A 16,753-nucleotide genomic window follows, 5' to 3' on the forward strand; every position below is an offset into this window, starting at 1 on the left:
CCCCCGGGGGCAGTCTGAAGTCCCCCAACATTGCTAAAAGATAGTCCCTTTGGTCCTCTCATTCAACGAATTCCTGTTGAACTGCAGCAGTGTGTTTCTCTGCGGAAAACTAACACGGGCCTCGCTTGCAGCCACGACCCACAGGCGCTCTCCCTGCCTGTCGATCGGTGTTGGCCACGGCCTCCTCATCGCTGCGTGTGATGTACCACGCGCCGTCCCCGGCGCCCGGGGGGCCTGCGGCTTCTTCCCCGCGTCCCTCACGGCCACCCGCGGCCCCGCTTCGGCCTCACAGCCGGCCTCAGACTATGCGGCGCCATCCTCCCTGCCGACGCAGGAGAGGCTTCAGGCCACGGCCAGGCCTATAGGACTGAAGGCCGGAGGGGGGGGGGCCTGGAAGTTTGGGGCTCGCAGACCCCCCCTCCTGGCCGGCAGGGGCGGACGGGGAAGGGCGCGGGACGCAGGGTGTCTCAGTCTGGGGTTTCCTCCCGCGGAGAGGCCCGGCCCCCGGGACTCCGAGCAGAACTACAACTCCCAGCTCCGTGGCTTCCCGGACTTCCGGCACTCAGCTACCGCCTAGCCGGAAGCAGCTGAGACCCGGCCAACTGAGCCGGGGGCGGGGGGATTTAATTCAGCCGGAGGAAGGGGGCGGGGAGAGTCGTGGGGGGCACCTGACATTTCACCACCATGAACGTGGTTTTTGCTGTGAAGCAGTACGTTTCCAAAATGATAGAGGACAGCGGGCCTGGGATGAAAGTGCTGCTCATGGACAAAGAGACGGTGAGTGGGCTTTGGTCGGCGTGGGTTGGCGGACGGGTCCTCCCTCCCTGGGTGTGTAGCCGCTCCGAAGGCCATTTAATTCGAGGTAATGAGGGTCAGTCCTGTGTCGCACTGGAAAGTTGTGTGAGGCTTTCCCAGGGGGTTTTCCATCCAAATGGCTCTGAATCGGTGCCTGGAGACTTCTTGTACCCGACACAATGTCTGTACTAAGAAATCAGCTCCTGTGTGAGAATACGTGGAAGCTTTCAGGACACTCCTGCTGTTTTCACTCAGGCTGGTGTTTTCCAAGAAAAGCTGTTACAGCTCAAACTGGAATGACAGGTTGTTGGCCACAGACATAAAGAAAGGGAAACACTTGAATGAGATGGGAAACATTTCTTGTTCAATTTATGGACTGTTCCTGTTCCAACAGAGCATGTTTTTCATGCTGACACGTTACTTCCTGTTTTGGATGTTCAGTGAATGTTATTCTGTATTTTAGAGCTTATCAAGTTAGATCTTAGTGCTTTCTTAAAAAATTTTTTAAAGGTTTTCTTTCTGAACTAGCATCACCTGGTTAATTCTTTTCCTTTCCAGACTGGTATCGTGAGTATGGTATATACACAATCAGAGATTCTTCAGAAGGAAGTATACCTCTTTGAACGCATTGATTCTCAAAATCGAGAGATCATGAAACACCTGAAGGCAATTTGTTTTCTTCGACCTACAAAGGTACTACACAAACTTGATCTACCGTCTTCCCAGACAAATGCAGAGCATTCTGACCTGAAAGCATTATGAAGGCAAAATAAATTTATATTATCATCATTTGTGTATTATAATTATCCTAGTTTGTCCGTTACAACTTTCATTCTTCTCTTTATCATAGATCGGTGTACACCTTTCAGCCAGTTTTTCCTTTAAGATGCTATTGAGGTTCATGGCACTTCCCAAAGTTACTAACTACTCTGATAGAGACTCATATCACTTTATTCCTGGATTAACTTCCATACTTTTCAGTTAACACCACTGGCACTTACTTAATCTTATATATAGTTGTTAGTATTTTTAAACCTTTTTCATTTTATTCACATCTATACCTAGAAACAAATAGTAGTTTACTTTTACTTTCATGATTACATCTATAGTTAGTGACCCAATAGTCACTAGATTGCTAGATTGGCCTTCCGTTATGTATCCTACCTTCCTGTAACTCAATTTTGCTTTTCCAATTTCCAACTGGACTTATTTTGCTCAAAGTTAGAATTCTGCCATTTAAGCCACAGCTCCACTTCAGCTTTTTAGAGATAAAAGACTCATTTTCCTGCCTGGGCTGTCTTCAAACTATGACCCTCAGATATCAGCCACCTGAGTAGCTAGGATTACATGTGTATGAGCCACCAGTGCCCAACTCGTTTTTCAGTTTTTGTCCATCACTTTCTAAATTTAAGCATCTCCTTTAAAAATCTTTTGCTAGGGGGCTGGGATGGTGGCTCAGTGGTAGAGCGCTTGCCTTGCATGCCTGAGGCCCTGAGTTTGATTCCTCAGCACCACATAAGAAAAAAGAAAAAAGCCGGAAGTGGCGCTGTGGCTCAAGTGGTAGAGCGCTAGCCTTGAGCTGAAGAGCTAAGGGACAGCGCCCAGGCCCAGAGTTCAGGCCCCAGGACCGGACCCAAAAATAAATAAATAATCTTTTGCTAGGGCTGGGAATGTGGCTTAGTGGTAAAGTGCTTGTCTAACATGCATGGAACCCTGAGTTCAATTCCTCAGTACCACATAAACAGAAAAAGCTAGAAGTGGCATTGTGGCTCAAGTGGTAGAGTGCTAACCTTGAGCAGAAGCTCAGGGACAGTGCCCAGGCCCTGAGTTCAAGCCCCAGGACTGGAACATAAATTCTTTGCTATTTCTATCTTATTTTGTATATTCTCTTGTTTCATATCCATGTTCTTCAACTCTATTGCACTTTCACCATGCTTGTACATTGTGTACTTCTCAAAATAAAAATCTGACTATATCACTGTTGCTTGAAATCCTAAGATGACTTCTCATTGCTTTTGTTACATAGACAGAACTCTTTTCTGTGGCCCATTGTGGTCTAGTTTCTACTATTTCTTTAGCCTCATTTCAAACTTTTCCATTTTGTACTCTACACCTACACCAAAAGTCTTTTAGTCCACTGCATTTCCTCTTATTCCAGCATGCCACAGGACTTCGCATGGGCTCCTCCTTTTGTCTAGAACTTCTCAAGTCCTCAGGAAAACCCTCCCGGGGCTTACTGACCAGTCAAACTCCTTTGATTAAACGCAGCACTATCTTTTCCCTTCCCAGTCACTTGTCATGGTAAAGTTATATGGTTTGTGATTAATATTTGTCTTTCCTGTCAGCAGTAAGCTCTATGAGAGCAGAAGTTATATTTATTTTCTCTCATTAATGTGTCCTCTATATTTGCTACAGAGAACACTTAATGAATATTTGCTTCATATAACTTGATGAATATAAATTGTTTCATATTTGTTGTTCTGACTCATAAAATTTTGTTTCAAGACAGGTTTTAATAGATCATTTAATTCATTATTCCCCCAACTGTGAGAGAACCTCTTTCACAGCAATATGCACTCTCAAACTCTCTTAGGCTTCGTCTTTTTTACCTAGCATATTATGAGAAAGTAATCATAGATTTAAAATATTTTTATTTGAAGCCTGTAATCCTAGCTACCTTGGAGACAGGCAGGAGATTAAGGTTCAAGGCCAGCCCAGACAAAATAAGGTCTGGAAACTCCATATCAACCAGCAGCTGGATATGGTGGTGTGTACAAGTTATTCCAGCTATGGAAAAAGCACAAATGGGATCAATGTCCAGGCCAGCCTGGGCAAAAAAATGAGTCCCTATTTCAAAAATAACCAACTCAAGCCAGAAGTGGAGCTATGGCTCAAGTGGTAGAGTGTTATCCTTGAGTACAAAAACTTAGGAACAGGGCCTAGGCCCTGAATTTGAGCCCCAGGACTGGCATCATTAAAAAAAAAAAACACCAAAAACTTCAAAAAGTGGCAGATAGAGTGACTCAAGTGGTAGAGTGTCTGCCTAGCAAGTACAAGACTGAATTCAAAACTCAGTATCATCAAAAAATAATTTTTTCCAGATGTATTGATACACTCCTGCAATTCTTAGCACTTGGATACTGAAGCAAGAAAATAGAGAGCTCAAGATCCACATAGCAGACCTACGAAGCCTGCGTGACTGCCATAAAAATGTTTGCCCTTAAGGTTTTGTCATTTAATTTTTAATGCATTTAAGTCTAGAGGATAATTTTACTTTTCTCCATTTAGTAAATAATATACCTTAAGCTGTTTTTCATAGTGTAAATAAAAATGAATATTAAAGTTTAAAAGACCATAGAATGTTTAGTTTTGGAGCCAGTTTATGTAAAACTTGACCCATGTGTTATAGTTTCAAATATAGATAAAATATATGTCATGACTTTTCATAGTTGGAATTGTCATAGTTAGAAAGGTCATATAAAAACTGTTGTTTTGCTTCTAACAATCATATTTTAAAATAATGAAAGAAAATGTCAGCATGTTGTTTGCAAAACTTCACAAACATTACAGTCATGTAGACTCTTCAGTCCCAATAAGTTAAAGGATTACACACATTTTAATTTTCTAAATAAAGATTTTGATTATATGAATACAATTTACAGACAAGCATCTTGAAGTAAATTTGCATAATTATTTTATATTACATTATTTGCATCATATATATATATATAATAACATTTTTATTTATTTTGCCAGTTCTAGGGCTTGAACTTTGGGCCTGGGCACTAACCCTAAAGCTAGCACTCTTATCACTAGAGCCATAGCTCCACTTCTTTTTCTGGATAACTGGAAATTTAGGGACTTTTCTGTTTGGGTTGGCTTTGAAACAGATCTCAGATCTCAGCTCCTGGAATAGCTAGTAGGCGTGAGCCACCAGCACCCAACTTACATCCTTTATATTTTTATCTTAATAAAGCCAAGATAAGAAAACGAGCACGGGGGGTAACACTGTTAAAAAAAGAAATGTACTAGCCAGGTGCCAGTGGCTCATGCCTATAATCCTAGCTGCTAAGGAGAATGAGATCTGAGGATCACGGTTCAAAGCCAACCAGGGCAGGAAAGTCCTTGAGACTCTTATCTCCAATTAATCACCAAAAAACTGGAATAAGTGCTGTGGCTCAAGTGATAGAGTTCTAGCCTCGAGTTGAACTCGCTGAGGGACAGCACACAGGCCCAGAGTTCAAGCTCCACAACTGACAAAAAAAAAGAAAAAGAAAAGAAAAGAAATGTACTCCTTATCTTACTTATATAATTATAACTAACCTCCCTGTACATCACCCTTACAATAAAATTTGAATTAAAAAATAAAGGTAGTTAATATTAACTGTATATTAATTTTAATATATGTATACTATTAAATTCTATGTATGATTCTAGTTGTCATATTTAATATTTCCTTTTTGTCTTCAGCCCTCACTAGTTAACACATAGTCTTGTCCTCAGCATACAATCGATTCAGTAAATAAATCAATCAATGGATGATACTTACTACTTTTCGATTTAAGAGTTTTCTTCATATTTGCTTTGTTTAATTGTTCTGTATTTTCTAGGAGAATGTGGATTATCTGATTCAGGAACTCCGAAGACCCAAATACAGTATATATTTTATTTGTAAGTATGTTAGTTCCTTGTTCAGTCATGTATATGTGTCCCAGGTTTTATGTTCCATAGAGCACTTTGTATCATCAAGTCCATTGAATCCCTCAGTGTAAAAGTCTGGCTTATGTGACAGCCTTTCAAAGTAGTAAAGGTATTGTAGCCAGAATTCTCTTAAAAAGAGCTAAATATGACTTCCATTTATCATTGTCTTCTTAAAAAGTAAAAGCCTTTTTAGTTTTATTTTGCCTTTCAAGATGCTTCATAAGTAAAAAGTTTTAAGTTGTCAAATTTTACATTCTACCTCCACCAAAAAGGAAACAAAACCAAAGTCATGTTTACTTATTTCTATATTTCACTTACAAATAGATGCTGATTTTATTTGGGAACATGCTATACTTGGTACGTTAGAAAAGTAAAGATTTACTTTGCATATATCCAGCTTCTCTTTGCTACTTTATGTAATGCATGAATGTACAAATCATCCGGTAGTTATCGGTTGGAAGTCTGGAAATAAAGTAGGTTTATGATTACTATACAATTGAGGTGGCTTTTTCTGATCTAATACATTCTGCTATGGAAGTTACATCTGTTCTCCTCTAGATGTCATTATTGATCTTTGAAGAATTAGCAATGGTTCCAAAACAAAGGACAAAACAACACTCAGTCCCATTTAAGATGTTCTAAAGCTTTTGAGTTTTAGGGTTTACACTATAGTCCGCATATTGTATAATTTAATTATCTTACAAAACATTAACATTTGTAGCAGCACTACATTTTAAAAGAATTATCCATTTTATTTTCTTTGATCCTTTATAACATCTCAAAAGGTATGAAAAGGTATGAATGAGCTATTTTGTTAGTCTTTCATCCCAATTTTTGTTCGTTTCTTTTAGTTATTTGTTTTTGGCTAATAGTCATCATTTTTCTTTTTTAATTACACTTTTAATTTTGAAATAATTGAAGATTTACATGTGCTATGGTTTGCATATGGTTTGTTCCCTCCAAAACCTGTGTTAAAATTTAGTGCCTATTGTAAGATATTAAACTAAATTTTCCATAGTCTGGATCATCTGAATTATACCACCATGGAAGTAGTTTTACATGTTTCTTGCAGTTTAAAATATTCCTCTACCTGTAAATTCCTAGATAGATGTACAGCCTTGATTGGGTTAAGTTTCCATTTGTCTTTGGCAGGATACTCAATAAGTTATATTGCATCATTTCATTACTTGTTTGTTCTTGAGACACCAACAACTGTTGATGCTCAGTGCTTAGGGTCCATCACTAGGGACATCTAATTCAATTGTAACATTTCTTCTATATTTTTGCTTTGGTAGTGATTTTTGTAGGTTGTTTGTAGATTGAGTTATGTAACTCAAGCTGGCCTTGAGTTTACTGTGTGATCCAAGCAGGCCTCAAATTTACAACCTTCCTAATGTATTCTCCTAAGTGCTGGCTGGGACTACTCTGGACAGCATGTGCCGCTACACCTGGCTTTCTTCTTTATTTTTAGTTTGTTTTTGGTTTTGTTTTCAGTACTGGGATTTAAAATCAGGGTCCTGTGCTTGCCAGGCAAGTGACTTAACAACTTGAGCCACACTGTCAGCCCATTTTTGCATTGGTTATTTTCAGGGTAGGGACTAGTTTTATATTCTGGCTGGCATGGGCTGCAGCCTGTCTATTTATGCTTTCTGGAGTCATTAGGGTGACAGGCTCACAGTACCAGGCCTACCCATTATATTATCCCAAAGCTGGGATAGCAGGTGCCAGCTACCAAAGCTCAGCCATTTGGTTGAGATGGAGTCTTGTCTTGTGAACTTTTATGATGAACTGGCCTCAAATCTTGCTCCCTCAAACAAACCTTTGCCTCCCAAATAGCTTGGGTCACAGCATTTGGCTAGATGAAATATTTTATAAAGAATTTTTTTCTAGCTGGGCAGCGGTGGCTCACACCTGTAATCCTGGCTACTTAGGAGGCTGAGATCTGAAGATGGCGGTTCAAGGCCAGCCCAAGGCAGCCAAGTCCATGAGACTCCTATCTCCAATTAACCACCAGAAAACTAGAAGTGGCGCTGTGGCTCAAGTGGTAGAGTACTTACTTTGAACTGAAGAGCTGAGGGACAGCACCCAAGCCCAGAGTTCAAGACCCACAACTGACAACAAAAAATAAATTAAAAATAAGAAAATTTTTCTAAGGGTTGGGAATGTAGTTCAATGGTTGAGTTTTTGGCCTATATGGGCAAAGCTATAGGTTTGGATCCCAGGACTGAAAAAAAAATTCCTCATCTACTATTTAATATAATTTACATAAAAGAAAGGATTAAAAGGAAGAATTGCTTTTTTCCCTTGATTTACTATTTTCATATAATGACTTGATTGCCTAAGAAGATTCTCTAGTATTTCCTATGGTGGTCTTTTTTGTATTATTTATAGATTTAAGCATTTATAAACTGTTTTCAATTTGAAGGCATATGGCTTTGGCATATACCATATTTTGAACTAAACTTTACTTATTCATTAGGTTTTAACTATCAGGCCCATTTATGTCTAGTTGCAGCAGAGATAATCTCCTTACAGTCAAATGGAACTCCTGTGTCTGTTTCAGATTTCAGTAATGTGATCAGCAAAAGTGATGTGAAATCGTTAGCTGAAGCTGATGAACAGGAAGTTGTGGCTGAGGTTCAGGTAAATAAGTTGGTTTTGTAACATATCTCTTATATTAGCTCTTTGAAAAGATTTAATGTAAAAGATGCTGTCTCAAGAGAGGCAATTGAGCAGACAAATAAATGTGCATTACACGAGACTATATTTACATGTAAAAGGTTGAAAGAGGTATCAAATTGGATCTGAAAGGAAACAGTGGAAAGAAGAAGAATGGGCAATGAGCTGGTAAGCAGGGCTTCACAGGGTCAAGACAAGTACATTCATCAATGGGACTGTGCCTGATTGGGCAAGTAGGAAGTAAATATTGTAAGGGAGCTTTCTTTTAGTTTTGGCTAGTCCAGGGGCTTGAACTTAGGACCTGGGCACTGTTCCTGAGCTTCTTTTGTTCAAGACGAGCACCCTACCACTTGAGCCACAGCACCACTTGCAGCTTTTTCTGTTTATGTGTTACTGAAGTATCGAACCCAGGGTTTCATTCATGCTAAGCAAGCACTCTACCACTAACCCACATTTCCAGCCCTGTAAGGGAGCTTTCTTATAGTTACTGTTTGTAATTTTCTCTTTTCTAAACTTTTGTTATTAGGTTAAATCTTAGAAACTCTATAAACATTATTTAGCATGCCATATATATGTTAGGGCATATTATGTTACCTTTTCCTGCTTGACTACTTAATACACTGTTCTTTAATACATTTATCACAAACATTTGGATATATTTATCACCTAAGTGAAAAATAGTGCCTTCTTAAGCAGCAAAGTTTTGAATTTTTCAGAAGAACATCCTAGGTGATAAATTAATAAAAAGATAACTTTTTAAAAATAATATTGTCCCTCATGAGGCTATATTGGAAAGAAATAAAAGGACGGCAATGTTCTTTTATCTAGGTATAATGTAACACTGTATATCCCATGACATGGTTTTATTTTTTACTAATAAAATAAGGCCTGGAGGCCTCCAGAAATATGTGTACCTCTACAGTTTTTTAAAAAAAGATTTTACAATTATTTTAATTCCTTCACCCTTTTATTACTTACTTTAATGTTTTTGTATCTTTTTATATCTTGTATCATATATGAAAATATTTCTGCTTGTTATAATTGAAGTTCATAGAATGACTGATCACGGTGCTTTATTTCAGGAATTTTATGGTGATTATATTGCTGTGAATCCACATTTGTTTTCCCTCAATATTTTGGGTTGTTGTCAGGTATGGAAAAAAGACTTAAAACTAAATTAATTCATCAATTGGAAGTCAATAATAATTGGACAGGTAAAAAAATTAAAACATCTTTGAATTTAATGTTTTTTAACAAATAGGGTCGAAACTGGGATCCAGCCCAGCTCTCCAGAACAACTCAAGGACTGACAGCTCTCCTTTTATCTCTGAAGAAGTGTCCCATGATCCGTTATCAGCTTTCATCAGAGGCAGCAAAGAGACTTGCAGAATGTGTTAAGGCATGGCATTCCCTATCCTGGATTCTTTTTTTTTTTTAATTTTAAGTAAATTTGTTAATCTGTTCAGTAACAAATATGTATTCATTTATTTCATGTTGGAAAATATAGAAAATACAAAGAAAGAAATGAGAAATGAGTATAATCTCATTACCTGGAGATTGTACTGTTAATTTTCTGTCTCTCATATGCATAAATGCTGTGTATCTATGTATATATGTCTATGTATGTATGTGTGTTCATGCATATGTACCTATCCTTGATTCTGAAACATCAAATCCAGTCATGTCCCTCATATTTCAGAAACTATCAGGAATATTTTCTGTTAACAATTTGTTATATTTACTGGCAAAGAAGCACGTCTATAGAATTCAAAACAAAAAAGTAACAAATTAATAGCTAAGACTGTTAGGTTTAACGTAAGGCACATTCACAAGCTATTTAACACTTTGAGGTCCAGGTAAGCCACTTGTAAAGTAGGGTTTCAAGTTTTAACCTCTTAAATGGTATGCTGTAAAACTTTGTGAAACTTCTGAGTTCTTTTATGAAAGCCCATGAAGATGCAAAGAACTGTGTATGTTTTTTATTTATTTACTATTTTTATCATTTCTATAGACAACTAATTGACCAGGCAATTTTTCTCTTTTACATCACCAGCAAGTGATTACTAAGGAATATGAACTGTTTGAATTCCGGCGGACAGAGGTTCCTCCACTACTACTTATTTTAGATCGCTGCGATGATGCCATCACTCCTTTACTCAACCAGGTGCAGAGCCTTCTATTAGCCTAAAAAAAGGATGATTTTAAGTGGTATTTGTCAAAGTGCAGATATGGAAATAAGTAATATTGTCCATTCTATTTGCCTCCTATTGTCAGCTACTCTTGGTTTTTGCCTTGTATTCCCTTGTAGTTTAGTATCATTTTTCCAGCCACATTGTTAACTCCTTGTTCTGCATTATTTTTCCAATCCCTTTCTACAAAGCTCCCACTTCTAATCAAAGTAACTCCTAAACTGTGTAGTTTCTTTTTTCTTTTTCTTTTTCTTTTTTTTTGTCAGTTGTGGGGTTTGAACTCTGGGCCTGAGTACTGTCCCTCAGCAATTCAGCTCAAAGGCTAACGCTCTACCACTTGAGCTACAGTGCCACTTCCGGTTTTCTGGTGGTTTATTGGAGATAAGAGTTTCACGGAGTTTCCTGCTTGGGAGATCTCAGCCTCCTGAGTAGCTAGGATTACAGGCGTGAGCCACCAGCGCCCGTCTAAACTGTGTAGTTTCTAATTTCCAATATTTCCTTTTCTCTGTTTTCTTTCCCAGTCTTGTTGTTATTTCCTTGTAGACCCTCATTTCTTGTGGAATAGCATCTATTTGATTCTTTATTTATTAATTTACTTATTTCTGGTCATAGGGCTTGAAGTCAGGGCCTGGTCTCTTTCCCTAAGCAATTTTGCTTAAGGTTAATGCTCTCCCACTTTGAGTCACAGCTGCGCTTCTACTTTTCTGGTGGTTAGTTGGTGATAAGAGTCTCACAGACTTTCCTGCCTGGTGGCATTGAACCACAATCCTCAGGTTTCAGCCTCCTGAGTAGCTAGGATTACAGGCGTGAGCCACCAGCTCCTGGCTTTGATTCCTCACTTTTAATTTATTCTCACTTGAGTATATTCTACAAACCCAATGTTGTTAAGTGACTTTTCCTGAATAATAGTAAGCCTATTGATCCTGGCTTAGAAATCTTTGTTGGTTCCCATTTGCCTACTGGGTTAGAAAGAGTTTTCATAGCATGTACCAAACCTTGCACAAAACCTTCAGCTCACTGATGCAAGGATGCCATATCATTTCTTGCCATCATGCTTTAGTCTTAACTCTTGTCTAGACTGGCATGTTTGGAATACCTTTCCTTCTCATCTTCACCTTTCAAAATACTTGTCCTGGGCTGGGAAGGTGGCTTAGTGGTAGCATGCTTGCCTAGCATGCATGAAACCCTGGGTTCGATTCCTCTGTACCACATATACAGAAAAAGCTGGAGTTGGTGCTGTGGCTCAAGCGGTAGAATGCTAGCCTTGAGCTGAAGAGCACAGGGACAGCGCCCAGGCCGAGTTCAAGCGCCACGACCAATAAAAACAAAACAAAATACTTGTCCTTAAGACCACCCAAAAGCCACATAACATCTCTTTGGAGATTGTACTGTGTTCTTTCAGTCAGGCATGTTCTTTTCTCCCTAAACTCACTGTTGTAACTTTGGTTATTTTATCCTGGTGAAACTATATCACCAGTGTTTATTTTCTTACACGTGAAAACACAGTTCCTTACACATAATAAGGGGCCCTGTTAATAGTGTCTGGATTTATTTTTTTTTGGGGGGGGGTCCGGTTGTGGGGCCTGAACTCTGGGCCTGGGCGCTGTACCTCAGCTCTTCAGCTCAAGGCTAGCACTCTACCACTTGAGCCACAGTGCCACTTCCGGCTTTTTTCTTTTTGCTTATATGGTGCTGAGGAATCGAACCCAGGGCCTCATGCATGCAAGGCAAGCGCTCTACCACTGAGCCACCTTCCCAGCGCCAAGTGTCTGGATTTATAAGAAAGGCATAATCTATGTTTCAGTTTCTTCCCAGCTTATAATAGTGTCCAATCTGTGGTTGGAGAGTGAAAAAAACTTCTCTATCGTGTAAAGGGAACTCTGCATTTCTAAAATTGTTCACTAAAGGAACTTTTGATAGTATAAAAGAGTAGAAAGAAATATAATTGTCTATAATTCTGTGTTCCGAAGAAAAGCAACTATTTATTCAATAAATTTCACTGAGAACCTGTACCATGTATTGAACTAAGCATTGGCAATAATAGGTTAGAGATATAGTCTGAATCCTCAAAGAACTCATAATCCAATGAAGAAAGAAAAAAATGATCATTTTCATTATAGCGTAAGTGCTGTAGAACCAAGCACAGAATGCTGTCCACAGAAACATAAAACTTTGTTGTTCTTAATTTAAGCCCTAAAGGAACTTGGTGTTTCAAGGATTCCTTTGCAAATACTTTAGGAAATAAAGTACCTTCTTTATTATCTCTTAAATTATTTCTTAATAAATTTAGTTTGAGATAAAATGTATATGCTACAAATATACAATATTTCTAGCATTTGGATTCTACTTTTGTAATGAACCTATGAATAAAAGTAATCCATTCCTCATAAATAGGGACAAAGCAAAGTAGTTTCTCTTTTCTGGTTTTACCAAATACATTTACATTTTTAAAGATGGAAACTGATCCTTCACAACTCATTCTAGGTAAAATATAAAATATAACAAATTCAGAGGCAAGTTTCTGAATGTGCCAATGTTTTCATCAACTCACAATTTTTTTTTCTGATACTATTAGTAGTTCCAGGGTAAATATAGCACCACTCAGATCTGCAAGAACACACTTCTCCTGCTGCAGAAACCACAGAAGCGCACAGGAAATGGTACAGCTTGTAACTGCAGTACCAATATAGCCCTATCTGTGAAGCCAAAAATATACTCTTAATTCACAGGCAAAACTTGGAGCTAATGATAGATCTAATTTGTTTTCTTTCTATCATGAATATTCATCTTGCTGCCCTTCTTCTTAAAATGTGAAATCAAAAAGTATTTTGACTTTTGGGTGTTTAACCAATTAAAAAATGACAATCTTAATACATATTGTGGCATGAAGAATTAGAGTAATGTAAACTAACTAGAGAATCTTCATGTAACACAGGCTAGTTATTAAGGATGTTAATAGTTCTGTTTGTTTTCATGAACATTTAATATTTCCATTTATGAGTTACTACCATTTTTATTATAATTCTTTATTTAGTGGACATACCAGGCCATGGTTCATGAACTCCTAGGCATAAACAACAATCGGATTGATCTTTCCAGAGTGCCGGGGATCAGTAAAGACTTACGAGAGGTGGTCCTATCTGCTGAAAATGATGAATTCTATGCTAATGTACGTGGCTTTAATTTTTTTTATTGTTTCTAGTTGTCCAGCTCTTTTTATGTGAGAAGATCAATGTTGGCTTGTTAGAGTGGGGACACATGTGGGATTTCATGTGAAAGGACGAGAGCAGGATGCATCTTAGCGCAACAAAAAGGCTTAGATTCTGACCTATTAACTTTTTTTTCATAGAAATCACATAGTTATTTACTTCCCTTCCTTCCAGTAGCTCCTTGTGAGAATAATAATGGTATTCATCACTAGATTCTGGATAATGTCCAGATTTGGTAATTAAAATGGAATTTGCCCTTCAATACTATGCTCATGATTCTTTTTCATTTCTTCTTTTAAATAGTCAAACTAGTTGATGAACTATACTTCCAACTTTTTTTTTTTTTGCCTGTCATGGTACCTGAACGGGCCTGGGCACTGTCCCTCAGCTCTTCAGCTCAAGGCTAGTGCTCTACCACTTGAGCCACAGCACCACTTCGAGCTTTTTCTGCTTATGTGGTACTGAGGAATCGAACCCAGGGCCTCATGCATGCAAGGCAAGGACTCTGCCACTGAGCCACCTTCCCAGCCCCTTCCAACTTTTTTTTTTCACAGAATATGTACCTAAACTTTGCAGAGATTGGTAGCAATATAAAGAATCTTATGGAAGACTTCCAGAAGAGGAAACCAAAAGAACAACAAAAACTAGAGTCAATAGCAGACATGAAGGTAAATCAAATACATCAATGGTCTTATATATATATCTTTGGAACTACACATGTAAACGACATTTCTGAGATATTCTGGATCTTATTTCTACCTGATTCACTTTGTTTCATTTAAGACATTTTCTTTGATGTCCCTCTTTTAGTAAACAATACAGTGCAACATTCATCATCAGCCATGTGCTTTTTTTCTGTTTTTCATGATTCTTTGAAGACTCAATCTTTGACATAGACTTAAGCATAGTAAAATGCCTTGTGTTTAAGAGTAGTAGATGTCTTTGCCTGGACAGAAAAATTACTCCTGCTTTTTAAAATTACTTCTTCATACATGCCTATCCTCATTCAAAAAGTAACACAATCTCCCACTGATGTTTTTCCCTTGGCAGGCCTTTGTTGAGAATTATCCACAGTTTAAGAAGATGTCTGGGACTGTATCAAAGCACGTGACAGTAGTTGGAGAACTGTCTCGGTTGGTCAGTGAGCGGAATCTGCTGGAAGTTTCAGAGGTTGAGCAAGAATTGGCCTGTCAAAATGACCATTCTAGTGCTCTTCAGGTCAGTCTAATTTGATGAGCACCTACTATGTGTAAAACACTGTACCAGGCAAAGCAAGAGATGCAAAGGCAAGTAAACCTTCACCAACATGGCTTAACAATTTGGCTTAAACAAGGAGTTGAGGCAAGAACAAATGAATACTATTTAAGATGGATGTATAAGAATCACAGAAGAAGTATAACATCTAATCCCAAGGGTTCAGTGGGTTCATAGAGTATTTATCAAAGCATACTTACTTACTAGAAAGAGTGTTAGACTAGAATTTTAGTGTTTGGTTTACCACTTACTGACTCTGTAACCTGGAGTTGTTGATTTAACTTCTGAACCAGTTTTTACATTTATAAAATAGGTATAATACATATGACAGATAAGTTTTATTTCTTTTTTTATTAATTTAAGATTGCTTTTCATTCTACAAACATATGAATGTCTGCTACATGTACATACTTTTTTGATGATCTAGGATAAAAAGATGAATAAGATACCTTTTTTTCAATGTGTTTGCACTATAGAAGGAAAGAAAGAAATGAAAAGGAATTGTAATACCATGCAATAAACACTTCCATGGGAGGATTTACAAAAGAGTATACAAATATAGAGGAAGAACAGCTTCTTAGTGTTTCTTAGAGAACATGACATACAAACTGGATCTGGACAGATAAATGAGTAAAAATATCACGTAGAGAAAAAAGGAGGAATATTCTCAGCAGAGAAAATGTAGGCATAGAGGTACGTGTGTGTAAACAGGTAATAGTTCAAGATATGACCCAAGGAGTGGTTTTAGATAAGCTAGGAAAACAGACTGGAACAGATTGAAAGGAGGTTAGGCTTTAATGTCAAAATGATGAAAGCTACTGGAGGATTTTAGAAGTGACATATTAGATCTTGACCTCAGGAAATTTAATGTCTCATTGAAGAGACAAAACTAAGGCAAAAACATTGGATAATATTTCAAGATAATGTTTAAGTCAAAATTGTGATGCTGACTGTAATAGGACTTAAGGGTACTAGCAGTGTTTCTCTAAAAAGACAACATTAAGAAGAACCATAAAGAGTGAACAAAAATTTTTTCTTTTTCTTTTTTTTCTTTTCTTTTCTTTTTTTTTTGATGTTGGTCCTGGGTCTTGAACTCAGGCCTGGGCACTATCTCTTAGCTTTTTGCTTAAAGGCTAGCACTCTACCCACTTGATCCACAGCTCCACTAATGGCTATTTTAGTCAGTTAACTGGAGATAAGAGACTCATGGGCTTTCCTGCCCGGGCTGGCTTCAAACCTCAGTCCTCAGATCTCCGCCTCTTGAGTAGCTTGGATTATAGAAGTGAGCCACCAGCATCCAGCAGGCTAGTACTCTACCATCTGAGCCATGCTTCCAACCTTGAATGAATAAGATTTTGAAGGAGAATTTTTATCCAGAAATAACAAGGCAGGTGCTGGTGTCTCACTCCTGTAATACTATTCAAGAGGCTGAGACCAAGTTTGGTGGTTCAAAGCCAGCCTAGGCAGAAAAGTTCTTGATCCTTCACTAACCAGCAAAAAGCCTTTCTGAAGCTCAAGAGATAGAGTGCCAGCTGTGAGTAAGCAAGCCAAGCAAGAGCCCAAGGCCCTGAGTTCAAGCCATGAAACTATATATGCACACACGAAAAAGAACAATAAAAGCAAAGATGCAAAAGGACACAGGAAATAATAGTTTGACTTCTTTAGCATGGATATAGAAGAGATATAGAAGATAAAATTGAATTCATAAATAGGAATTAGTATATGAAGATGCTTGTAAGAATAATTCCTATTTGCTAAAATAGACGGAGATCCAGTATAGGGTCTACATACAAAGTTGTTATGTATTTTGGGAAATTCTAATAAGAACATGCTAGAGGTGAAAAATGGAAGCCAGAGAGCCTTGTAGAGTTACAGAGATAGTAATAAAAATGTCTAGTAAGGTTCAAATCTGGGAGACATAGCAAC

General features: G+C 38.0%; 1 protein-coding gene across 3 annotated transcripts in view; it reads left to right on the forward strand.

Moving 5' to 3' along the window:
* The first annotated feature begins 585 nt into the window (after positions 1-585).
* Vps45 (vacuolar protein sorting 45 homolog (S. cerevisiae)) overlaps positions 586-16,753 on the forward strand; it is a 49,989-nt gene continuing 33,821 nt past the window's right edge. For 2 of the 3 annotated variants that reach the window (XM_013015341.1, XM_013015342.1), the window contains exons 1-10: positions 586-777; positions 1,354-1,488; positions 5,406-5,466; positions 8,060-8,139; positions 9,258-9,326; positions 9,437-9,574; positions 10,229-10,339; positions 13,399-13,533; positions 14,128-14,241; positions 14,624-14,791. In XM_013015341.1, the coding sequence (XP_012870795.1) occupies positions 685-777; positions 1,354-1,488; positions 5,406-5,466; positions 8,060-8,139; positions 9,258-9,326; positions 9,437-9,574; positions 10,229-10,339; positions 13,399-13,533; positions 14,128-14,241; positions 14,624-14,791 (1,104 nt within the window). In that variant the 5' untranslated portion in view covers positions 586-684. The remainder of the gene's footprint in view (positions 778-1,353; positions 1,489-5,405; positions 5,467-8,059; positions 8,140-9,257; positions 9,327-9,436; positions 9,575-10,228; positions 10,340-13,398; positions 13,534-14,127; positions 14,242-14,623; positions 14,792-16,753) is intronic. The other variant, XM_013015343.1, reaches the window with a different exon arrangement.

The sequence above is a fragment of the Dipodomys ordii genome, unplaced genomic scaffold (genome assembly GCF_000151885.1).
Source record: "Dipodomys ordii isolate 6190 unplaced genomic scaffold, Dord_2.0 Scaffold26, whole genome shotgun sequence".
Lineage (NCBI taxonomy): Eukaryota > Metazoa > Chordata > Mammalia > Rodentia > Heteromyidae > Dipodomys > Dipodomys ordii.